This window comes from Anas platyrhynchos, chromosome 10 (genome assembly GCF_047663525.1).
Source record: "Anas platyrhynchos isolate ZD024472 breed Pekin duck chromosome 10, IASCAAS_PekinDuck_T2T, whole genome shotgun sequence".
NCBI classification, from domain to species: Eukaryota; Metazoa; Chordata; class Aves; order Anseriformes; family Anatidae; genus Anas; species Anas platyrhynchos.
Window position 1 is genome coordinate 22,107,008 of NC_092596.1, and position 26,844 is coordinate 22,133,851.

General features: G+C 38.0%; 1 protein-coding gene across 2 annotated transcripts in view; it reads right to left on the reverse strand.

Annotated features, from left to right (window-relative positions):
* The window catches only part of DACH2 (dachshund family transcription factor 2), a 286,945-nt gene that overhangs the window by 112,979 nt on the left and 147,122 nt on the right, over nt 1-26,844 (reverse strand). For both annotated transcript variants that reach the window (XM_072042891.1, XM_027464919.3), the window contains exon 2: nt 26,266-26,381. In XM_072042891.1, the coding sequence (XP_071898992.1) occupies nt 26,266-26,381 (116 nt within the window). The remainder of the gene's footprint in view (nt 1-26,265; nt 26,382-26,844) is intronic.

The following is a 26,844-nucleotide window of genomic DNA, read 5'->3' on the forward strand; positions in this document are numbered from 1 at the left end:
GGTGGAGATTCATTCCTTCATGCTCTCTCTTTCCTGATGGAAAAAGATTGAATTTTCTTTCAATTATTAAAAGCCAAGAATAATGATACCCTAAAGTAGGTGAAAAAGTACAACAAAAATATATATCAACTGTTACAGTCTGGACAATGAAATACCAAAATATGATGAAGAATATCCACAATCAGCACATAATTTATTGATTGCCCTTTCTCAAATGGAGGGCCATCAGCTAGTTTAAAAGTAAAATTACATACTAAAATAACAGCAGAGAGAGATAAAAATTATGAGGGTCATGCAAGGGGAAAAAGATGTATTTTCAGCAAAGATTTTTAAATGAGATGGAGAGTCAATGAGGCAGAGAGATACAGGAAAGCCCTTCCATGCCAGAAAGAATTGCAGAAAAGAAGGCTCTTTTAGCATTAGCTGTGAAATGTTGAGTGGCAGCATGGGAAACAGAACTAAAAAAGCAAAGTAGACAATCTTGAAATAAACTGCTGTTATCCTGTTTTTTAGAATGTATATTAATTACATTAGCATAATAGAACTTGTCTGAAAGGCCAGACAAACTGGGAAGGAGAACATAACTGACTTGCTAAAAATGTGCTAACAAGTTATATGACTGTAAACATGAGCCTAAATCCTGTATAAATCAGGAACTGCATCACCTAGCTCTCTCCTGAACCTGGAGCTTTGAAATCCTCCCTCTCACCGCCAATCCCAACGCCTGCCCCCACTGTCTGCAGCTATCTTCCACATCACTCCTGTTACAAAAATGACTGATCTAATTTCTCTCTGTCAGGGACCCTCACTTTCCTGGGCTCTCAGTACATCTGCTACCAGCTCCCTGAATTCAGGGTGGAGGGAGGGGAAAAAGGCAACAAGAAAAACAGCGAGCGCTTGAACATGTAGATGAAGTGCCATGAATATGCAGCAATAGGCAGGAAGTCTAACATAAACTGGGAAAAAATGGTCAATTTATAACAGTGCAAATAAATATCCATCGGGACTCTTTACTGGGGCATGGACAAGATGTGCTACTGACTGGATGTGACACTGTTCTAGTTTAGCTAGAAACTGTGGGTTTACAAAGGAATAGCATGGTGAAGTTTCCTAACTTCAGATTACAGAAGTGGCCTACACAGATTATCAGGACGGTGCTCCAACATCTTACTATTTATTCATGCAGGCAATCCAGGAGCACTCCAGGGCCACAAGCTGCTGCTTGTACTGCCGATTTCCCCCACTGAGTGCATTCCTCATGGAAGTGTCAGGACCACTGAAAATGGTTCCCTCTTCAGAATATGGCATAACCTCATTTCTGCATACCACGGGTTAAACACACTGCTTGCACTCAGTAATTGTGTACACAGGCTATTACTTTGTTTTTAAAATATCCTGGTTAAATTCGAACTTAAGAAAAAATTCTCTAATATCTTATTGGTTTTAGTTATCTGTATCATCACCAAATGCATCTGCTCTTTGGAAATGCTCATTTATAACAGGCAAGAGATGGTCAAAACCTGTGCCCCTGATAGCTGTGTTTTTTCACAGCTATCCCTGACGATTAATAAGCTTAACCATGCCTCATATGGAAATTAAGTCGTGTCCTTGAGGTTATTTTACTTTACCTTGAGACTGACTGCACTCTACAGCTGGCAAACAACGAGTGTTATGTTTGTATTTTGCACACAGGCTTGTTCTTTGGCTCTTATTCCACGCTTCAGGTACACATGCGGAGGACATGGCCGCGGTACATGCTCTCACCATGGTGTTGAGCTGAGTCCTGTGCAATCCAGCAGTGCTCCCATGAGTGCTGCTCAGCCCCGCTGCCCCTCAGCCCCAAAACGCGTCCCCAGGGCCGTGCCCCTGAGCACCTCCTGTGCTCCTTCACCTGCGGAAACTCAGGTCCCTCCTGCTGAGCGGTTGCTGCCTCTCAGGCTCCTGCCAAAGCATGCCAGGGCTACGCAGAATAGGATTCCTCTTACAGCACATCAGAATCATACTAACACTGTCACCTCACACATTCCTATGGGCGCTTCTTGTCCTGCACTAACTTGCCTGATTCAGCAGTTAGTGAAAAGGAGAGCTGGTACTACTGGAGGATTATCAACCACAACAGCTCTTTTAGGGTCTGTTTATTTTAATCCATCAACCTGTAAATTACAGCATTTCTGAAGTGGACACACAACGCTTCTGGCCATCTCTGCACAAGAGGCAGCACCCAGGGCTTGGGAGCCTGCTTCCTCCTCCAGCTCTGCATTGTCAGACACATGAGGCAATACCCTGAGTCTACCCAGCCCTTCAGAATTATTCCCCACATAGTCTGGCTGAAATCTTAATTCAGATCAAGCTGCTGTATTAGAATTGCTCAAAGTCTGCCCCAACTCTGCTGTGGCTCAGATAAGCACGGACACAATGACTGCAATGAAAGCATGGAGGACTGCATTAGCAAGGATGAGCAGCTGATGAGGTGTGCTAATTCATTTCTAGGTCTATCCAGTCTGAGCATCCACAAAGACCGGGCTTCAATCCTTGACCCACAGGATTTTAAGGATCACTTCACTTACACTAAGGATTTTGTGTATAGACAAAATACACATATATACATAAATGAAGTGAGATTGGGTAGCATAGTTTAAAAGTAGTTATAGTCAGACACCAAGAGTTTCTCTAAGAGTCCGTATTACTGCTTTCACAGATAAAAAATGATCATTTCACACATTCAATCTACTCCTCTCTATCATATTTCATTCAGTTAACAGCCGTTACCTTGTCTTATTTGATGAAAAATGCCTGAAAGAGGAACCTCAAAACAACAAATTTTCACTGGATTAAGGAGAAATTCCAGTGCATTATCAGAAAATGGAGAGGGTTGGAAAGGATCTCTGAACATTGTGTATTTCAATCTCCCTCTCCACCCCCAGTTCCAAAATTGCTCACCTACAGCCAGCTGCCCTGTGTTGTGTCCAGAGGGGTTGTGAATACCTCCAAGGATGGAGACTCCATTCCACCACGTGTTCTGAGTGTTAAACCAACCTCTCAGTAAAAAAGTTTTTTTTCTTCTGTTTAAGTGGATTCTCCTGTATTTCAGACTGTGTTCATCACCTCTTGAAATGTCACTGTGCAGCACCAAGAGGAACCTGGCTGTCTTTTTCACTCCCCCACCACCTATTTTCCCACATGGCTGAGATGCCCACTTGAACCTTTGCTACTCAAGGCTGAAGAGTCCCAGCACTCTCTGCCTATCTTCATATGGCAGGTGTTTTAGTGCCTTAATCACCTTCACAGTAATTAAGCATATTTTTGACAAAAGGAGTATCAGTAAAGATGTATTGCATTACAGTAGTTTTCAGATGGGAGATTATACCCCCTTCTAGGCTCCTCATAGAGGCCTCAAATACTTGGTTTCTATTCACCTTCAGTTCGTCTGAGGTGGATCTCCCATTAATGCTGCTGAATATGCAGAGTCCCCAGCCATATCTCATGCATTCTAAAAGCGTAAGTCAGTTCTAAACATCCATCTGCCTCTGCACTAGACCGAGGAAATTCCAGCTTCCTGAAGAACATGTGGGAAGGAACACAGTATCTGTAGCTGAACTATCGCTATGGTCCTGTCTTCATTTTTGTCATCAACTCTGACACATTTACTAAGGTGTGAGCACACAGTACTCGAACCTTTGTATTTTCAATGTTAGCCTTTGAAGCGAATTCTTCCTCTGGTTAGAATAATTAAAAATCTCCACAATTATAACCTCAGTTGTAGTTGTTTGCAACTGCTATCCAGTGGAGCACCTCCCAGCAGGCAAAAGTTTTATTTGTGAGAAACCCATCAAAGCCCCAGAAGGGGCTTCTCGATTACATCAATATTATAAACAAATGTTTTAGGTGATAGCAGAAAATCAAAACCACTCACCCCTTGTTAATAACCAATGGGTTAAAATAATGCCATACATTTCTTATTTCAAGTACCAGTATTTATATGATAAAGTAGGTCATTTAATTTCCTGCACTTAAGTTAAATTATGATTACAGTGTACCAACTTATCCTTACTATGACATCCCTAAATCAGTGACAATGGAAAAATGCTAAGAACACATCATGCAGGCAGACCAAGGAGTCTACCAGATACTCAGAAACCAAACTAAGAATGTGGGAATACTTAAATACAGCTTGAGCTCCCTAGTGGTGGGCTGTCATGATTGCTCACAAGCAAATCAAAATAATTATCAGAATGTATTATCCTGGGATCGATTGGGAAAATGCATAATAAAACATGTTTCATATATTCATACAGACAGATGTTTGTATATATGTATGTATACATCTATGAATATACAAAATCTGATCCTTGGTTTTAACCCCACGAAGAGAAAAGAAAGGAAAACAGACTTCAATATAGCTGAGGTCAAAAAAGCCACACTGAATTTATGATCCCAGTATGATATTTCAGGTCAGGAGTACCAAACTTTGTATTTAATTTGCATGACAGAGAAAATAATAAAACTAAATCCACAGAGGCTCACTAGAAGTTGAAACAACAAGCAGACTTGTTTGTAACCTGTATCCTATAGTCTCCCCAGTGCATTTATTAGACAGAACTTTCTGTAGTGGAATAACCTGGGTTTATGAAAGGCACACCTGGTTGTTAGAACTGGGGGCAGCAATTAGACGTGCTTATTTCTAGCGAAATTGTACCTCCAGTCTGTTTAGCAATATACATGATTGTTGCAGTTTCAAGATTTCATGTTAAATCTTTAATTGTGGGCATTTAGCAGACTGCCTCTTATTATTAAGATACTGCTGACTTTTATTGTCAATGTGGCTACAGGACAAGGCTAATAATTACTAGCACCAGAAGCAGCTTGTGGTTTTATATTACATTGAGGTAAATTACACTGGAATTAGAGTGGATTACTTTTATCAAATGGGGAATAAGCTGTTAATTAACTCCCCGCTGTAGCAATCTTTTTCTGAGCTTGCAACTGTTATTAGCTCTAGATTAAACTGTTGAATTAATTTCCCACTTACTTACTATTTCAAGAGTTTTTAATTTACCTGGCAGCAGTTTTAATGGGAAATTGTATTAGTGAGCATAAATTGTTTTTGGGAAGGGTAAACAGTTTGTGATAATGTTTATTAAGTCGTTTTGTTTGAGCAAAAATATAATTGCAGTTTTAATTAGTGCATGGTTGTTGGAGTATTAGGTTTGAGATTACATTATGGCATTCCGAGAAAACAATCGCCCAGGTAATCCCAGCATTTAGAAGTGATAGCAAATAGAAAAGCTATGTCAATGCTGCTGTGACTTGCATGTGCTTACACACACGCCCATGCACAGACGTGCATGCTTGTATGCTCACCCACCCACCAGCGTGTGTAGAAAAGGAAAGGACAGCATGTTTGGGGATGACAGAACACACCATGCCTTTTGCAGTTAGGTGAAGGCATATGGAGAGCTGCACCGTGTGCGAACAGATGAGAGAAAAATGCCCGTAAGTTTTGCGTACCCTAGCTGAGCACGTCGCTGACTCTTCAGATTTACAATACGAAGAGTTTAGATCTTTTAACAGGGCAAAACTTACCTTAAATACACTGTATTTTCTAGCTTTGGGACTGCTGTGTCAATGGTAAGCCTACCAGATGGCATGAAGTAATCAGAAGATTTTTTTTTTTTTTTTTAAGATAAATGCAAAACAATTAAACCACTACAATAAATTTAGTTTGTTACGTATTGGCTGAATAAATGGCAGCTCAATTACTGTAGTTTTCTGTTTTCTGATGTTTGTAAAATGCTGGAAGGTTCTACCTGCTGTGGGATGTCCCATACAGCAAAGGGCAGCACAGGCAGGACAGGGTACCCACTGTCTGGAAACATGCAACCCCACAAGTGCAACAAGGGCAACACAGCCGCACTCAAATACACCCAAACTGGAGAGTACAGACTGGTTTTAAAACTTAGAGCTTAAATGTCCAGCCTCAGTGTTTCTGGCTGGGGAAGCACCCACCTTGATACCCATCAGGAACATATCAACTTCTGTATGACATTGTCATCGGATGTGTCAGTTGTGGTACTTCTGCAGTTGCTCTGTAACTTTCTAAAAATATGGTAAACTAACTTCACTGAAATGGGTTATGAAAGAGTGACCCTAGCCACTCAGCCTGGGGACATGAGGGGACCACTGCTCTCCATAGGAGGGCAGGCAGTTATGAGGACTGCATGCAGATGCACCCATTAACTTCTAATGACCCACCGAGAAGACAGACTGCGACCAAGCTCATAAGCTCCAGGTCTGTGAACCTTTCACAGTGCTTGCTAGCATGTAATGCAGGCTGCTCTTGCTTCTGGACTTTATACAAAAGAGTGGTATGTAGACGATCAAATAGAGAGAGTTAAACTTAATTTCAGCCAAAAATTCCAAGAGTTGGAGAAAAACAGGAAGTGTTGTCAACCTTTTTTTCCAAACCCTTACAAAGCATATATATTTTCTTGTAAAATTTAGAGCTTATGTGAAAGCAAAACTGGACCTCCCAGTTTTAGGCAACACAGATGCCGACCTTTACAATCAGAAGGATATTCTTCAACTTAACCTCCAGACTGGGTCATCAAGACATGAGCCCACGAGGTTCTTACATGTCCCTGAAGTCAAATGGGGTGGGAACATGATAATACCTATCAGGATTAGACATCATGTTTCACCATTTCCTGTAAACATTTACCAGTGCAGCAAAAATTTCTGACTTTGTGCCATGACCCCAATTGTTACTGGTTTTCAAAAGCCTAATGGAGATCAATTGAAATGCCAAGACAGCTGCAAAAAAATACCTTGCCCTCAAAAGGAGAGCAAGCTCCACTTCACAGGGTTTCTATCTGTTTACCTTGGCATCTGATATGGACAGGAATCCACAGACGTAAACATGCAGTAAACTACTTAACAGTTTCACAAGTCCCAGCATCACTTTAAAATGTAACTGAGCAAAAAGCTGGTTAAAGCATCACACAGTGATACAAAAGGATTTCATGAGCACCAATTATTTGGTAGCTTTGAATACATATTTGTATTGATCTACAGAATACAGTAAATTTAAAGTTCAGATCATTCTATTTGCCACATGAATTTCCTGATTTTTTATCTTGTAATTCAGTTTAATGTAAGATCTGTGAATGGAAACCTTTTACCTATGTTTTTAGAAATATTTTAAACACTTTGAGAAATGGCACTAATGCACTTTAGGCCTTGCTGAGGCCTACTCTTCAAGTCAGAAATGTCAGGAATCAGTTTTAATGAACTTTAGTACTTTAGAATTCAGTTGTTAATAATATATTTTTTTTGCTATAAGCAGTTTCTCTATTTATATTAATATGCTTATATGGAAATACATTGTTTATATAACAATATCCTGGATTTACTGATAGCTTCTAAATTTCTTGCTACAGTCATTTATGCTTTTAAGTTGATGTTAGATTTCCTGAAAATCATAAAAATCATGGAAATTATAGATAAGATGATTAATACTTTAAAAGAAAATTTTTCTTCCATTAGAAACGATTAGTTTAATTAGAGACAAATAGATAACATATTTGATATGGCATGTCCTTTAATTAATACCCTTTGGTTATTTTTTGATTTATGGCTAAATGGCTACATTGTAGAGGTTTTCAACTGAAGTTAAGAAAAACAAAGACATATTCAGAGTTTGCCATCTATTAACAACAGAGCTGCACTCGAAAGGGTAAATAGTACTTAAGCCCCAGTATTGCTTCAGAAACTAAAGGAAACATCGCTTCTAGCTCAGGGACTGGAAAAAAAAAATAAAAAAAAATGATGCTCAGCTCTATTTATACCCAGCACAGCTACACACTATTGTTACAGCCAGAGTAAGAACTAACTTTTTAGAAAAAAACAAAAAAAAAAAAAAAAAAAAAAAAAAAAACACCACACCAGCAACCAATTCCATTTGCAATCCATTTTAACCTACAGATTCTTTTTCCTCTTTCAGTTTCCTGGCCAGGTATATCGCAGTCTGTACTTATGCACATTTCTCCTTCCTAGCTGCCACATTCTGTAGTTACCTTTATTGGATTTCATCTTGCCAGTCTCAAGTCACCTCTTCAATTTATCACGATCATTTTGAATTCTGAACCTCCCTTCCCAAGTTTGCAGTTGCTGTCAATCTGCACATGCTAGAAGCAGACATTAGAGCATCATTCAAGTTATTAATGAAGATACCACACAGAAGACAACCCTGAGGAGAATCTGGAGGATGGCTAGGGGGAAGGCAACTCCTGTTGAACATTCTTTCATAGTTCACCAGCACACTGAAGTCACTATACAGAGGTGGGAGAGAAATCACCCAAAAGTCAAAACCACAACCAAGCTAATCACAGGTAATTTGCATAAAGTTAGGAGCACCTGTGCAGCTCTCCTGCTCCGGTCTCACCATCGCCTTCTCTGTTTGCCGAACTCCCTGTGTTACCAATGTAATAAAGAGCCCCAGTGTGTGAGGTATGTGTAGGAACCAGGCAAGAAACCAATTCAGCTTAGAAGTGACCTAGCAAGAAAAGTTACCTGGGCCAAGCCCATAATCTATTTCTCCAAGTATTTCTCCTACATGCTGAACTGGTGCAACTCACTGGCTGTCCAGGCTGATAAAAGTTGTGGCTGATAATGGCTCTTTATTGAACGGAGAACTATCTGGGTGTTAGTAACTGCATTACAGCTATAAACAGAGCTGTAAATCATACGATACTAATTAGCATTTGTTCTTGGTTTTTGTTTTTCTCCATCAGCACTTTCTTCCTGTACTGCACTCGAGGTGTGGTCAATGTTGGAAACCATTAAATGATACTGTAAAAGTCTACAATATGCTTTTTTCAATTCTAACAGAAACCTTAAAATGTTCAGCTGAAGTTTATTCAATTAATTTTAGTTCACAATTTATAAAGATTTTACTATTCATGCAAAGGAAAATGAGAATTAAGATGTAATGTGCTGACATCCACTGTAGTTTTACAGCCTTTTTAATACAGAAGTAATTTTAAAAATAATGGGCTTAAAATAGTAAAAAGAAAAAAAAATAACAAAAAACACCAACAACAAACACCACCACAACAACTAAAACTAATAGTTTTGCTAAATTACCTTTTTATTACATGGTTTCAATTATCATTCCCTCATCCTCCCTCCCAACATAAAGATTGTTCTCTCTTTTCTCTGGAGGGAATTATGAGATGATAGAAGTACAGAATAGACTTCAACCAAATGTTGGAACCTCAATTGAAAACACAAGTATAAGACATTCCCAGAATGATTTGTTGCAGCAAATTCTATAAAAGTTAACAGTTCTTAAAGACTTATATAACTTATGAAGCATGTTTCTTGCATATGGTAATAGTGATTATTCTACTAAACTCATCAGTTACTACATTTAATATGCACTAAGCTAAAAATTACAAACAATAAAATGCTTTCAACCTGAATGTGGTTTTTGATTTCTTTGAAGTCATTAGAAAGCTTCCGTGGTTTTAGTTAAGGTATTATGCTGTAGCATGAGGAAAATGTTATACTACAGGTGCAGAGAAGATCTAATCCATATGTTGTAAGGTTACATATGGGTATAAACAACAGATTAATCCTCAGTTCCCTTTAACTTTGGCACTTACAGGTCAGAAGAAGAATGGCCTAATTCTGAAATGATATGGTATTGTCAGCACCTTTTATTTCATGTACAGAAGGTTTTGTGACACAGACCCTAATTGATTATAATTTCATCATCATTTAGTAAACTAAAGATCTCAAAATAAGTAGAAATGCCCATATGGAGAGAAAGAAAAGAGGTCACAAATTAGAGGCAAGCCCAGTACCATAAAAAACACTCGGCCTTGTCTACTACTGTAATAACACTGGGTAGACCAACCACAACTAAATTTAAGTTAGGTATTTGAGTCAGGTATTCAGATATACATATGAACAGTATCACAGAGCTCAGACTCACAGCCTATTCAAAGAATGCTGTGAATACCTGAGATCAAATTGCAGCATGTTCTAATAAGACCAAATGTAATACGTGCTTGGGTACAGAAGGTATTAATTCTCTTCCCTGACTTAATGAGCAAAGCTTTTAATGCTCAAGGTGCTGTAGGAAAAGTCTGTATTTAGAAATTCCAAATAACTTTTCAGTATTTTTTAAATTATAATTCACCTCTTTAGGAATAAATATTTTACACTAATAAAATCAGTCCTATTTCCAAAGAGAGTGTATCATAAGCACACTGCTACATAAAAATGTGGAGCTTCAGTATTTCACAAAAAAAAAATTTGTTTGTTGCTTCTTGTTCAGTTTTCTCTCTTAAACAAAAAAGGACAGCTACGCTAAAGAGTACTCAGCAAAGTAGGTTTGTGACTACTATATGCAAAACAGAAAACTAATTCCCAAAGTCAGCTTGGCAAGGGACTTAATCCATGTAACTATTAAACATGTGTTTTGTTCTGTTCTGGTTTCTGTGTTTTAAAGAAAATTAGGACAAATATCTTAAAGCTTTCTTTGGAGAATATTGCATTTAGCTATCAAGAATATATATCGTTCACACTATCCTCATATTTTATTCTCTATTATGCCACTATTTACAAAGTACACTAGTCGGTTACAAAAATACCACGAGGCTACAGTAGATCTGTGTTAAGGCTCTCTACCCGATACCAGATTCATCAACCTGAATCTGCTGGACATATCTATCATAGACACAGGTTCAATTACTTTGTTTAGCATATAAAACCGAAGCTAATGATAAATATATATATATATATATAATATTTTTAAATAATTTTTGTTTAGTAACTGCATAGAATAGAATAGAAATCTATTGAGAGAGTTGCAGAAACCTGCAGAGACCATTTTGATGCAGTGCTTATTAGGTATGTACAAACACACATCAATGGAAGTCAGTGCATCTTCTTACTAACATAGCAGTTTTACAGTTGTTTGCTGTGTATCTAAAAGCAGTGAATTTACACACCTGCATGAAATAATGGATAAACACAATTTAAAGCCAGAACCAAATACAGACATTCATTCACATGAGATATAAATAGCAGTAAACACCTTGGATTTGAAGAGTCTTGAGCTTTGCAAACTTTATCTGAGTTTCATCAGGAAAAAACAAAGTTCTTACATCTGGAAAAAAAGAACACTATTAAAAGCACATATGTTATTAACACTGAATTTCATCCTTTCTAACAATACAATCTTCTATTTACTGCTACGTGGAAGAAAAGCGATCACTGATGTAACAGTTCTAATAAAGATTAACAAGCAACAAAAGTTCAAAAGGGCTTCTGTAAGTTCCTACACGTAAGTGCGAGCACTGTCTGCATATAACATTGTCTTCACACATTTTACAGTTACGACTGTCTCTAGGTTGCAGTTTGAAGCACAGGAATATTATGTGCAGGAGCCTGCATTCTCCAAGGTATGATAGCTAAGGTGCAGCACCGTGTCAGTACCCACCTCCTCTGAATGACAGCTGGGAATCATTGTAACTAAGACTCCCTGTGACAAGTCATCGCAACGCGGAGCCAATACCTCCAACTTAGCTCAGTACTAGCTCTGTTGTGTCTGAGTCAGGTACGCTGTAAAATTTCAATGATGCCTTTAAATTCTAATGGTTTCAAGCTGCTGTAAACTTCTGCAGCAATCAAAAATAATCTGTCATGGGACTAAGGGGTATGAACATCATGTCATAGCCACTCTGCTGTTAGATTTATTGGAGGGTAAAGCATGTCATTTATGCATCAACTCACAGGAGAAAAAAGCAATCCCTATGAAGTTAATCTAATAATAGACTGGAAAGCAATGATTACTGTTTCATGTGCAGTAGCTATTTGTAGCAGTGGTTGGCCTAATTCAGCAGGCCTTGCCTGTCAGAGCTCTGGGATTAGCAAGTGTTTAGATGAAAATCTATCGGGAAACATCAAGAAATGGTTTAATGAGGAACAAAAGTCTTTATTGTTACATTTAATATTTGCTGAAACTTTTCCATTTGTACCACCACATTTTTAAAAAGCTTACTGGAACTGACATCCTAAATAGAATGCAAATGTTGATGGGCTGTAATTATAATTAATCTACAATAGTTCACCACAATTTCAACATAAAAGTCTGCTCTCACTATTTCCATGAGGGCAGAATGCCCTGAAATTGAGTGCAAGATTGCTTAAAGACACAAGTAATAATCATGGCCTTACTGAAGTATATATATTTTCCATCAACAAAATAATTCGTAGATCTTGGCTGATCAACCTCCTGCCCTCCATATGATACAAGCCAACTGTTGGCATCATCTTAGAGGAGGGGAAGTAAGAAGTAAATCATCACATGCAGCAAAATGGTACAATGGAGACTGGATGTCGGAAGGCCCTGAGTTAGTCCCCAGACCATTCTCATGCCAGGAACCATGCACCTCCCACTAGAGGTGCCTTAAGCAACTCTCAGTTCTTAAAATGATTTAAACAAACAAACAAACAAAAAAGTCAAATTCCTTAATTAGGTTCAAATTCTAATGTTTAAGAGCCCTGGGAAAGATGTTGCCTTTTATCTTCCTTCACTCACTAAGCAAAATTAAGACTAAGCTTGGGAAGATATTTATATAACCTTTTGCTCATAGATATTATTCGCTGTAAATCAGAAATAATTACTCAAACTAAGAAGCAACACATTCCTAGCAAAAGGAGAAAGCAGAAGCTAACCTGATTAAAATATACATTACATAGCTAATTCTCACAAATAAAATTCTTAACAAAGAATGAAGGAAATTATACAGGGAAAAAAGAATTCTCTAAATATAGGGGAAAAAACACCCCATATGTACTTCCATGTGTGTCTGAGAGACAAATGGTAGTGGGAGGCAGTGGTAACACAAGGAAACTTTTAGGCATCCACAGGTCCTTCTTTTCGAAGACATGCAGTCATTTCTACTCCCTCTACTAGAAAAAGACCTTATCAGCAGAACCCTCCTTCAGATAACCATCAGCGGCTACAAAAGATCTAGATTAAAACTGTTACCATAGCCTAGCTGTCCCCTTCTCACGCGATGCTACATAAAAGAGGAAATACTGTGACTGGAAAATCGGAACATGCATCGAATCCCTGCTCTATCCTTCACACTTCACTTCCATGCTCTGTCCGTGTCCAGCCACCAGCATCAGCCACTGCAGACTACCAGTCTTGACCATTGATTTATGAGAAAGCAACCTCTTCAATTCTATGAAATCAAATATAAAAACTGCATACAGTTGCAGAAAAAAAAATGTGGCTGAAGCAACTTTATTTTTTCTGAGCACATTCTGAAAGAGATGCCTGTAGCCCCGTAGCTGATACTTGTGAAAAATGCTTTCACCAAGCTATTGATTGCAATTGAATGGCATCCCACAAAATCCACTGCAAAATTGCCACTTGTTATTTCACAGGAGAGGAATAGACGGAGAATTTGGTGATCCAGAAGATACAAACATGGGAGTTATATCACTGGCTGTCATCTAGCAAAAATTCCTGTGTGGCATGTGAGTGATAACAGTACATGTCACAGTTCACCCATGCTTTTAAAGACCAGTATGACCTTCTTGGGCTGGAAAACAGGGAAACAAACAAAACTAGCTAGCAGATCTATTAACGAAGTGGCTAATCACTTTAGCATTTCAAAATACACAGGTAGCAAATCTCAAAACTAAGTAATAATTTACTATCCAGTAAACCACTTCTATCTTATTATTTTTATTGTATCAGCACAGAAAGTCTTGAGAGCTACTACACAAATGCACATTTTGACCATGAGCATTGCTCGATGCCCATGTCTTTTATGATGACAACACAAATTGTCCTCATCTCCTTCTGGTCACAAGCCAAATACACTTCCCACATACCCATTAGATTCCAAGGTTTGCTGTTGCCAGTGCAGAAGTCAGACCAGAGAATAAATTCCAAAGCAGAACAGGGACATTCAAGGAAAACTGGCCAGCACAGCCCTTCCATACACAGATATTGCATGCAACCATGGGTTGGGGTTTGGGGGTTTCTGTCAGAAACCCTGAATGTGCTAAGTCCAGCTGCTCTAGTACCCACCACATCTAAGGTCAAACACAAAAGCTGCCTAACCTGCTCTCTGCCCATTATTTGTTGAATTCCTGCACTTGATCCCTGGCAGCCATCTTTTGGATCCTGAGAGTTTTGTTGAACTTTCAGGGGTAAGATTTATCTCTCTCATCCAAACCTTTCCTAATCCTCCTCTTTTTGCAGATGGCACAGACACTGCAGGCATGAGCACAGGAAACCTACCAGAAGTGCTCCTATGATTTATTGCTTCAGATTTCTATCTCTTTTGTATCACTCCTTCTCTTTATTGCCTGGAAATAAACACTAACTTGAAAGGAAAAGAAAAATGGTCACAGAACAGTTTCTAGGATGCTCTGCTTTTCAAATAAGAAGCACATTGCAGAGGATTTTGGTGTGGGCCATGATACTGAAATGGCTCAGCTAATTGAGGGCAACCTCAAGGTCAACACAAATTGTAGTGTAGACATAAAAGTCAAGGACAAAAAAATAAAGAGGAAAGGCAGAGTAATATGATGCAATGAAAAATGGAGATCAAGAAAGACACATCAGAAAAGGAAGGACATGGTCATATCAATGAGCAAAAAATCTGTTCTTGGGGTATTTTCCTATGCACAATGTACACTGAAGACATTCCATCAAAGAATACAAATTCTGAACAGGATTAGGACTCAGACAATATATAGGATTAATAAGCTACTAGGAAGAAATATTACCTGTAACTAAAAATGGTAATGAAGAAGCTCCAAAACAGGAAGGCAAAAACAACTTTGGTTCATTTCCATTTTGGTTTTAAGGTTTAAAAAGGAGATTCGGATGACAAGTGTTCAACAACCTAACCAGCTGCAAATACAAAGTAGTTTTCTGAAGCCTTATACAGACTAAGCTAATACATTTCAGAAAAAAAAATAAAAATAAATTAAAAAAAAAAAAGAGAGATCAATATATCCATATGTCATATGAGACTACACAGAACACTTCTGTGCTAGGAAATACCAAAACCACTATCTAAATGGCAAAGCCCTCTGAATTGCCATTGAAAGATGGCATGGCTTTCTGGGTCAGCTAAATTTGAATAATAGGGTGTTCTTAGCCCAAATAACCTATTGACTTCCATATATAACAAAATAGAGAGACTCTTTCAAGTGTCTCCTAGATTTAGCAGCTGTTGGTCTGACATTGTCAGCAATGCATCCATCTTAATCACCGTATGATCCTTTCAACTTTTCTTTTTGAGGCTCTGCTTACTTCCTTCCACCCTTAAGTCCCCTCATCTGCCCAAAACATACATCAGCTCAAAGCACTGGATGAATATGAGTTAAAACAATGCATGTGGTTTCTGCTGAACCATCTCTTTGTTTTAGCACATTTTCTGTATGTGTTTGTGTATAAATATGCATCTATGCATGTATTTTTAAACTTATGGACAAAGGAAACCTGTATTTATCTCCTGCTTTACAGGAGATGCCTTCTGGTTACTTCTGTTCTTCTGTTCTGACACAGTCTGCCATAGGAACTCCCCTCTAACTTCCCTTGCCCATCACCATGGGCATTTAACTTTTTATTCTCATTATTCTTTTTGATTTTTCTTTGCTTGAAATACAAGACTCCATATGTCTTGCTCTTCTTTAATTGGAAGATGTTAATGCTGTGTACCAGAGGGCACAGTCAAATGAGAGATTGCCATTTGGACAAAATTACATACACGGATATCGCCTAGGGTATATCACCTGTATGAGCACTTGAAGCAGATCACAGCTTTCTTTCTTGCAGAATTTGAGGCAATATTTTAATGCTGTAAACAACATTCAATGTTTTTGAATTGTCCGGTTAAGCTTCTTCAAATTACATGATTCTTAATGGCCCACAATTCACAGTATATGTTGCTAGTTCTTAAAAATGAACCACCTGAATTATAAAAGAAACCTCAGCTATAAGCACTTTTTAGTTAATTTTACATCACATTAAACTCTTCTCCAAATTTGAGTCTCATCTGAAAAAGTGAAATATTCCTTTTAAGTCTATGGGTCATAACAGAGTTGGGAGTTCCTTAAAAGGAGAGCAGTCCTTGTATTTCACCACCAAAGCATGAGAAGGCTGCACATCTGAAAGAACTCTAGTATGCTGGGTAATTCACGTTCACTAAGTGGATTAGCTGAAATAAGCATAATAAATGAAAGAGAATAAAATAAAAAACAATTTCACACTAAGTGAAGGCTTGACTTATAGGAAGTGGCAGCTCTGATGGCCCAAGGCATAGAATTAGTTTTGCCATTCGATAATTTGACTGATTCACTCGAGTGGCCAGAAGAGGACATTTTCTGCCTGATTTCAGTGTAATCAAGTCACCTGCTCTACGATTGCCAGGGCCAAGTCAACTGCACTCTGCTGCACCCCGCCTGTGTGCCATGAGTAGCAAGAACAGCGTTTTCTGCATATGTGTGCCGAACTACTGAGCTGTTAACGATAGAGAGGTTAAACGGCATCTGTACGTTCATGTATTTTCATTTGAAACCATACACACAATGTGCAAATAATCTACCCCATTAACTCCTTTATTTACTCAAAGTTTGGGGCTGCTGATGGGATGTTCTCTTACTTCTGTTACATACAGCAAAAAACTTATGCATTACTTTTACCTTTTTAAAAATATATATATATTTTTTTTGACAGATACAAATACAGGGAAAAAAAAAGTAATTCCTAGAGACTGAAAATATAAATGACATCTTCTGTCTTAATTAGACATGACTATGAAATTATTTATAAACAATTACAGCAATGTGTTAAATTCATGTAACACCTTTTAAATATAATTTTCCTTTTCATATATCTATATAAAGGCTATAACATACACAGAGATTTCGAGGCATATGAGAAACTTGGATGACATGATGTTAGTTTTATTCCTGCCTTGCTGAACAGGGGTCAGACTGGTAAATGCGATATATGTGCTCATCTTTAAGCACATGACCAGTTTCACTGGTTATTATTTATAGCTAACCTTTCAAAGTAATGATTGCATACTGTATGTCAAAAGAACACTATTTTGTATTACTGTGGAAAAGAATATTTTCTTCCCTTTATGCAAATATTAGATCAAGATTCCACCAGTCAGGAGAGATAATCCACTTAGAAATATTGTTATTATTAATGCACATCCAATTAATATGCAAATATGGAAAACAGTAATTAAGCACCAGTAAAAAAAAATATATAAGGTGTATTGAAATTATTTCACATTTTTACAACGTATTTTCTACTTGACATATGTTACTCTATGATTCATCCACATTTTTCACAATCGAAGTCCATGATCTGGCAAACCTAATCTGTTAATAAAATGAAAAGGTGACCTTGCTTAATTTAATAAGTCTATGTAGAAATACTCTTTCAACATGTTAAGGAATTACAAAAAGGTTATCATAGCTCGCTTTCATGGGAGAGTACTCTACCTTTTCCAGCTCATTTCTCAGGCTCTTACTGTAATTCATTAGATTACATAAAAACAATGTAGATCATTATATTTTAATAAAGGCTTTCCTTTCCTAATAAAATGTCTGTCATTTACATTCAGGCATGTATTATATAAAATTCTTCTCTTTCTGAAGTAAAGCTTTTCATATTCTAGTCACAGGAGGTTGGTAGCTCTAGGAATTATTCTTCTTTCACAAAGGATTTTTAGGATGAATTCAGATTCTAGACTGAATCCTCCACAACTGTGGTCCTACATTTATCTTTAAAATAGGCACCACACAATAGCAGCAATTCCAGTTGCTACCAGCATGCTTCTCTGTGAAATGAAGAGGTCTCTCTCTTCAGCAAGAGGACAGAGTATAATACTAGGCTTAATGACAGCTTGTTTTTCTTTACACCTATTAATTTTGACTGTGATAAAAAAGTTTATACAACACTAATGCATTTCCAGTGAAATCTTAATATGGACCTCATTCATTGAGAACAATCAGACAGTGAAATCTATTTCAGATATGCTATCTTAATAAAAAAAAAGTGTGCCTCCCCCAAATGCTCCACAAGCAATGTATTTTTTTCATCATGAACCCTAATTTGTGGTGAGCACTTGGCCTCATGTAGCACTGGTTGGGGAGGCCTGAAAGACGAGCACATTTTTCTCACAGCCATGTGAGCTGCTTCTCCGGGAGGGACAGTGGATGCCTTCATTGCTAAGCTCGCCTCTCTCAGTTTTCCACACACACACAAACATTATGCCAAAATCTTCTCCCCCAGATTGCTACAGCAGTTTATTCCTGCTTTGCATAGTCAGCTAGTCCCCTCTTATTGACTCACAGCAGACTTGGCCTTGTTTGAACCCATTTGCCCTCTTGCTTTCAGCATGCCAAGCTCTGCTCTCTGCAAACCCATCAGCAGTAAACGAAAAACTTCTACTTTTGGTTGTCATTGCCTTGCACTGGGATAAATACTTCCAAGAGAAGGGAGAACTAGAAGTCGTGCTTTACAAACCATCATCCTCAGACAAGCAAGACCTCCATGCATCACCTTGGGCGCCGAGCGCCAGCCACTCCCTTAACTCTGAGCTCTTCAGTGTGGCCAGGAAAGAACAAATTAACATCACCTGTCAGCAACCACTTGGCTAAATTCTTTTCCAACTTTTTTTTTCAAATTGTATGTTGCTTCTTTTCATGAACCTAGTCCACACAAGACAACAGAAGGACAAAGAACACTAGGACAATCAAAAGGCAATATTGGTTTGACATACAGGCACTTAATGAATTCACAGTTTTTTGTAAGAATCCTTATAGAACGTGATCTCCAAAACATCGCAGTAAGCAGCAAAACACTTAGGCACTTGTTAAAGCAAACAAGTGATCCAATCCAAATCAATGGGATTACTTGTGTGCTTAATATTAAAAACATTCTTAAGTATTTTGCTTGTTTAGGACTCCAGAAGTCTGCATGACAAGGACTGAAGCACTACAGCTGTTAGATTACATTAAAATTACTTAATCCCTGACCAGAATTATAACGATGGAAATACTTGGATTTAAGTATAGCACATGTTTACTTTTCAATCCAGTGAGATTTATTCCTTGTCTAATTTTTCTGAACAATTTGCAAGAGGGTTGTTTTATCTAGAATTTTGCCAAAATCCAGCTTTAGGAAGTTTCCCTAAGGGAAACTGCACTGCTCAAATCTAATTTCTATCTGAATGCTGCATTTTAAGAGAATATTACTTAGGTACACAGCACGTTTTAGCATTGTAAATAAGTGATGGATCAACATTTTTCTGCAACCAGAGATGCATCATCTATCTAGTTACAATTGCATCTTTTTAAATGGATCCTACAAATAAATTTTAGTTTCCATCCTCTTACAGACATTACCTCTCAAGTCAGAGGAATAAAAATTTAAGTGTGTGCAGGAATCCAGAGCTTAACAGGTCTTCTGAAATACTGCAGGATAAATCTAAAGCAAAGCAGAGGATCAGTAAGGATCTACATGCTCCTTGTCTCTGATGTTGTATTCCATAATATTCAGAGTTCTGCTGTTAGCACAAAATATGCTTCTTCTAAAATGAAGAATCACAATTGAGGCTTTGTCACCCAAAGCAACAGTCCCAAATCTGAAGATGTTTGATTTGTCTACCAGAGGATTATCACCCACAGTGCATCGAGGAGCCTTATAAACAGCTAAATCAATAACCCATTCTCTGTTACCATTCATGTAAAAAGTTATTCAATGACAATACAAATTCAACAAATGAAAAAGAAAAGCAGATTCCTATATTAAAATATGAGTGTATAATACATGCAGGCAGTCTGAGATTCTTACACAAGCATTCTTAAGGCATTTAAATACATTTGCTGTGATACTGGTTAAAGCTACCAAATGGAAAACATTTCAGAATGCATTTGAAACATAATCATACGACTGTATAGAAAAATAAAACCTAAAATTAAATAATAGCAATAGTCATGTTATTATTGTCAAATCAGTCCTCTGGACAACAGGGAGAGTTAAAGAAAGCAAATCTTTCATACCTCCCAATACCATATTTGACTTTAAGACATTTCTTAGTGAAGATGTAAAAAAGCAAAAACAGTTTTAAGGGCAGTTATAGATGTGAGGGAAGGAGGCAGACATATTAGGATCATTACAGACCTCAATGCCATCAGACACCAGGCTAACAAAAAGCTGGTAGGAAAGAACGTTGCAGATTATAAAAACAGACAGATGAAAACTTACTGATTCTGTTAGCTATGTGATATTTGGGCCAGCGCTTTCAAATGGTTCCCTTCCATAGGCAAATCAAGACAAATTCAGAGCAGACCTGCCCTAAGTGGCAAGAGAATAGAGTCTTAATTCTCTCACTGTGAACATTTTGGTTGAACTTTGTCATCTGAAAAGATGTAGGAACTCAGCAGGATCAAGTTTTTAAATTTTTTTTGCAAACGCTTACAAATAAAAGTACATTACTGAGTTTCACACTTCTTGGACAATAATTAGTAGCTGAGGCTACGTGTAAATTAGATTTACAACAAGGTTAACCATTCAGTAAATTCTCAACAGCTTTAGGTATTCATTTGTCAAAAATGTAATGTCCCACACAGATAAAGTAGACACTAAAAATGGATCCCTAAAGAAAGATAATATGAAAAGAGAGAAGGAAAGAGGAATCGAGTGACTCATGGTCACTGGATATAGTTTTTCAGATTATCAGAACTCTACTGAATGGCTGTATTATAAGGAGCAATGATAGGATCCTGCATTCCTCATTCACTCAAATTCATGCTCCCTTCAGCATAGAAATTTGCTAGCATGAGATGGGGTGGTACTCAATCATGTGGCATATGTGGTCTTTAATTTTAAAATCCAGTTAAATAGATGTTCTAACATCATTTTTTTATCTAAGAACATTTCATGATAAAATAAAAGAGTGAGCATGTAACTTATTTGTCAGCTTTACTGTGCAGTGGATAACTTTCCTCTGTTACTCACATGAGTTTTCATTTCCCAAAGCTATATGCATTCATTACGACAGTAAAAATGAAGAGTTGCTAAAGAGATATATGCATTTTTATTATTGTTTGAAAAAATAGATCTTTCTACAGTCCTTTGAGCTTCTGAGTGTGTGATTTGTATAAAATATTTCTCATTTTGGGGACACACCAGATGGAGTGCAGGGCACTGTGGGATATGCCATTTATCACAATGACAGTGCGTAGGTAGCACTGATCCTCTCACCACAGGGGGAAGCTAGAGCTGCAAATGTGGAGCAGCATTAAAAGCCTGACGAGCGGAGTTTGGCAACACTTGTACTACTCATTAACTTAATCATATTAATTTATTAGCCATATATATCAAAGTAATTCACTACTGAATTGTCACCAAGAACAATTTATAAACTGTTAACGTTCCCCATCGGCAGCGAAGTGCTGTGGCATCCTTAATCAGTATGTCTGCCTTTGATTAAAAATAATAATTTCTACCAAGCCAGGTAATGCCAACAATGACAAAGTTGTACATATGTTTCTCATTATAAATGGAACTTTAAAGTGACATCTATGACAACCGAAGAAAAAAAGGATAACCATAAACAGTGAAATGAGCCACAGAAATAGGATGTAAACATACAAAAATGCTCGGTTAAGCATTTTGAGAAAGGAAAGGGTTCTTTTAACCTTAAGATCATCTGCTCCGTGCTCTCAGAGGTTCCAGGACTGCTGCCAGCCACGGCAGCCCTACATCTAACACCCCAAGCGGTGAAATCGATCAATAGATGTTCTGTAAAGTGACCCTGAATGAATGCTTATTCTTCAAATAACTCTTTCTTAAAAGGAGGCTTCACAGTACAGTACAAACACGGAAACCTTCAGAGCCTGGTTCTGGCAATCCTGGTCCCTGAGCCAATGCTGCACGTGGAGCAGATTTGCTGTCTCCAGCCCTGCTGCACCCCTCCATAAGGGACATCCCTGCTGCCCCGCTCTTCAGACCCAGGGCACCTCTTACAGGTCCTCAGCCAGGAGAGCCTGGAGGGCACCGGAGCAGCACCAGTTCCAGAGGGAAACAAGGCGGAGATCCGTGAAGTCGACAGCACTGGGGAGTTCCCACAGGCAGTGGGGCCGTGCTACCTGACCACAGGCCCACCTCCGTAAAGAGCAGCTGGACACCAAAGATGGTGAAGGCGTCTAGTCTCTCGTGTTCCTCTAAAACAGGTAAACCAAATAAAAACGCTTAAAGACAACAGTAAATACTATTGTATCCTCTCTGTTCCACAGAAAGACTAAGTGACTGCTAAATAGCACTGCTGAACTGAAGTAACACATGAAGCTACCCTACTCCTCTAAGTTACTTTTTATCTTTTTCACTTTTTTTGTCCAATTTTTTTCTTTTTTTTCTAGCTCAGAATGCTGTTATTTGGTATATCTATTGAAATATTAATTTCACTAAAATATTAAATACATTAAACTCCTCAGTTCACAAGTTCTTAACTATTAATAAGCCAAAACTTCACATGAAAAATTATTCATGTCTGTACAAACAAGTCAATGTTTTAATTATTACATTCTTACAAACACTAGACAAACAGCTAGTGACACAGAAAATGCTTGTTTTAACTGTCTGCTTATGAAAGTGCTTATGATGTAGCACATCAGGCCTGCCAGGCCACGCAGCTCTGGACAGCATATCTCAGGAAAATAAAATGGCAAGAGACCTTTTTTTAACATGGATTGCATCCATCTTCCTGGGCCACAGTGCCTCATCAGCCTCAGCTGTGCAATGCCCAGCCCAAAGGCAGTCAGAGTGGCCTGCCCTGCCCCTGAAAGCGGCTTTGTGCCCTGCACTGCAGTGTAACCACCTTCTAGAGGCATGATGATTTCCTCCATAAGCCACCCTCTCTGATACCTTGAAAACAGAGTGGAGCTAGATCACAGGTAGGAGGGCTGAAGTCAGCACGAGTAACTATCAAAAGATCCAGCTGCTCTTTCAGCTTCACTCCGTATCAAATTTTCTAATCTACAGGTTTAAATCACGTAAAGGATTTCAGCTTCTCTCCACACTGCATGCCACTGCTTCAGAGCCTAGAAGTTACAAAAAATCTATTCTGTAAGTCCCAACTGTCTTGTTAAGATACACTGATCACTGATGACAAAGTCTTATACATTAATAGGAGATGAAGTGGTTTTTTTTGTTACTGTCACTTCATCCCCCTGCACTGTTTGAAGAACAGAGCCTTTGATGACTGGCGCTCGCTGACATACGGGACTTTTCCTTTGCCCTCACAGCAGGCAAGGGCAACGCGCTGATTTCCATGTTTCCTGCAAGAATACAAGAAGCAAAACACTTTCTCCCAAACTAATGCATAATGGGCAGTACTTAAATATCAGCTCTTGGGCATGGTTATCGTGCTGTTTGCTCAAGCCCTTCCTGGTGGCACGCATCCCAGGCACACCGCCTCATCTTTCTCAATCACAACAGCTTTAAGCGCCCTGCTGCTCCAGTCTCATCGTAAGTCAAACATTCCCATTCCCCAAAGGTGGAAGGTACCTGCAAATATTTTAAAATGTAGACACTCCACTTACAGCTCCTTCACAAATTACTTATACGTAAACGTGGCTGTGGTCCACTTTGCCAAGATGTAAAAAGAAAAAAAAAATTACACTCTGCGCTGGGAAATGCAGTATGCCTAATTTAACTACCTGTTTATTATGTGAAAATGACCATGTAAACTGAGCTGACACAAACCAAATGGGTGATGAAAATAACAGCACATTTCAAGGAGTGGAAACACAGATGGCTCACTCAAGTCTGCAGGAAGTTACTAATCATCACTCTGTAATACCCTCTACAGACGGGTCGGTGAGCTCTGTGGCCAGAACAGCTACTTCAAGAGACCTCCATCTAACCAACTGCAAGAATGGACACAAACTCCTTCACTTGATCGTCAGAAGACAGAAGAGGAGGGGTAACCAGAGCAAAGCAATCATTAAGTGTTAATAGATATAAATAAAGCTAATGGAGGCTTCATATGCCAGGTGCTCCATCAAGTTTGCAACATCTTAAAATGAATTTACAAGGGGTTCTTGTAGCACCTTTCCTTATCCAGTGCTTACCCCAACTTTCATTACACTGTGTTTTTTTTTCATGAACAAGATAAAACAATAACTCAAGAGCTCCGATTCCTGAGTGATGAGACTATACAGCCAATGGTGTGGAGCTGCTTTGTCACAGGCTGGTGACAGGGACCCATCTCATTTGGGCCCTCAACTACTCTGTCACGCTGTGGAAACGAGCATTTTCTCCTGCCTACAAGCTGCCCGCAAAATTCCCTTTCAGCAGCTCGAGGCATATTGTCTGCGACTCTTGGCATTCGGTCACACGAAGGTTTTCATACAGGGCTCACAAGGTCAGAAAGGCAGCCACCCTGCGCCTCAGCTGAAGGGCAGCCCCCGGGGGCCAATCTCCTTACACAATCCTCCACAAGTTAAATGAGGTAGGATACATCCCAGTCATCACTTCAGACTCCAAACAACATAAAACTATCTAGAAATTCGATTTCAACATTTTTTTTTTACTCAAACACTGTGATACTTAAAAGATGTGGGAGACTGTATGCATCTATGATGCTATTTTACTATTCATATTCAACATTATACAATGTTATATTATACAATATTATACTACACATATTCAACACACTGAGATCGAAAATATTTCCCAATTTAAAAAAATGCAATAATCTGCATAATTTGATGTCCTGTTTGCAAAAAACAGGGTGGAAAAGTAATACACAATATTCTGGATTTCTGACAAAAAATTATCAATACAAGGCAGCTTTTGTCCTTTCCTGTCTGTTGGTAATAACACAATACCAAATCCATGAACTTCCTGGGCCAAGAACATGAGCGCTACTAAAAACTTCATTTGTTAACTGCTCACAAGAATAAACACACAACTCTAAATCCCTGCTACACGTATTTACAGTATGTGAAGTTGCACTAGCTTGACTGTGGCATCTAAGTGTAGTAAAATGCTTTATACTTATACTAGCTACTACAGCTTCAGAATATTTATTTCTACTTCCACCGTGGTAAGGGCTATTGGTTCACTGTGAAATCTTCACGACACTTGGATTGGTTGGAGAAATTCAAGATCTCAGCTTTGTTACCTTCCTGAACACTGGAACCTACCGGGGCACTTAGTCCCAGTGCAACAGGCTTTGCAAGCAGAGTAATCTGCAAGATCAAGACCAGAATCACTATTCCCCTGAAAATCGCTTATTTAATTCTATTTTTCCAGTAAGTTGCTCTGTGACTTTGTATTCTGCTAAATACTTTACTAAGTTTGGTTATTATGGAGATACAATATATTTAGACTGGACTTTGACAGTAATCCTAAAATTGCTAAGACACTTGAATATTTAAATAATTACTTTTAGGAATATAGTCAGCTAATATAGCTATATCCTATTGATTTTATTACCAAAATAAACTTACTTGTCTTTGGCACACATCAATTAATAAAAAATTAAAACTCTCATCAAGATAGTACAAGATTTAATTTAAACTCTACTAATAAATTAATGAAGTGGAATAAAATAATATGCATTAAATTATGTTCAGGGATTGCTTATTATTTCACATGTTTTTCTGCTATTTTTCATATTAAGATATTTAATGCAGATTATTAAAATAGAATCCACTGTGGCAATGTGAACTTATCTGCTTTTTGAATGTTTCTTCTACAATTCATACACGCATTTTGCTATCTTCCCAGCATACATTAATGATGTTACAATACAATACACATTAGCCACGCTGTTCATATCCCACGAGAACTAAAATACACATGCATTTGAAAGGAAGAAATGCATGCTATGGGGCTCTCTGAGACAATAGTTCATTTTCTCAGTTTTTTTTTCTTTTACTAAAATAACACATTTAATGGAATTTCCTGTAAGGAAATTACAATTAATAAAGGACTAAATTACAAATCCATTAGATTTCAGTCACTGCAGCAACAAAACAGAATTTTCATGAACACTCAAAAAATCCAATAATGTAACCTCTGGTAAAGCTTGAAAAAGCCCTGAAGGACAAGGCAGTTAGATCAATATTAGTTTATTTTAACTGCTGTGCAGTATGAAGAGATGAGGCTGATCATCTGATGGATTTTATTACCTGTCGGAGAGATAAGTCCTGGTGATAAGAGGCCTGGAACTCCATGGGGCAGAAGACGTGCATTTTCTTGTATCGCAACTCCTAGGGAACGCTTGGGGGGTCTTCCTGGTCGTGAGCTGATAAAATAAGAAGATAAATGAAAACACGTTTTATTTTTGAAATATTTGCTTACTATGCACGGTATTGATTTATGTAACACATATGAACATCGACAATACACAAAAATACATTAGAAATTCTTGCCTAGGAAAAAATAAAAATAAGCCAGTCAATTAAGTGTACAACAAGAACCTTACAGATTTCAAATGAACTATCAGTAAACTGCAGAAAACCACTTATAGTTAACACAATTATGGTTCAAAGTCACGCAAACGACTAGAAAACATTTATTTTACCAGCACTAAAACACCAAAACCAAAGCAATCCATATTTCTAGTCCTACTATACCACTGCTTTGGTAATTAATATTTGTTTCTTAATATTCCTGCCTGTAAAATGGAACTTGAGAGATTAAGGGACACCAGAGCTATTCAGATTGGGTCCATTAGAATTTATGAGCTCAGGCTCACATGAATGTAG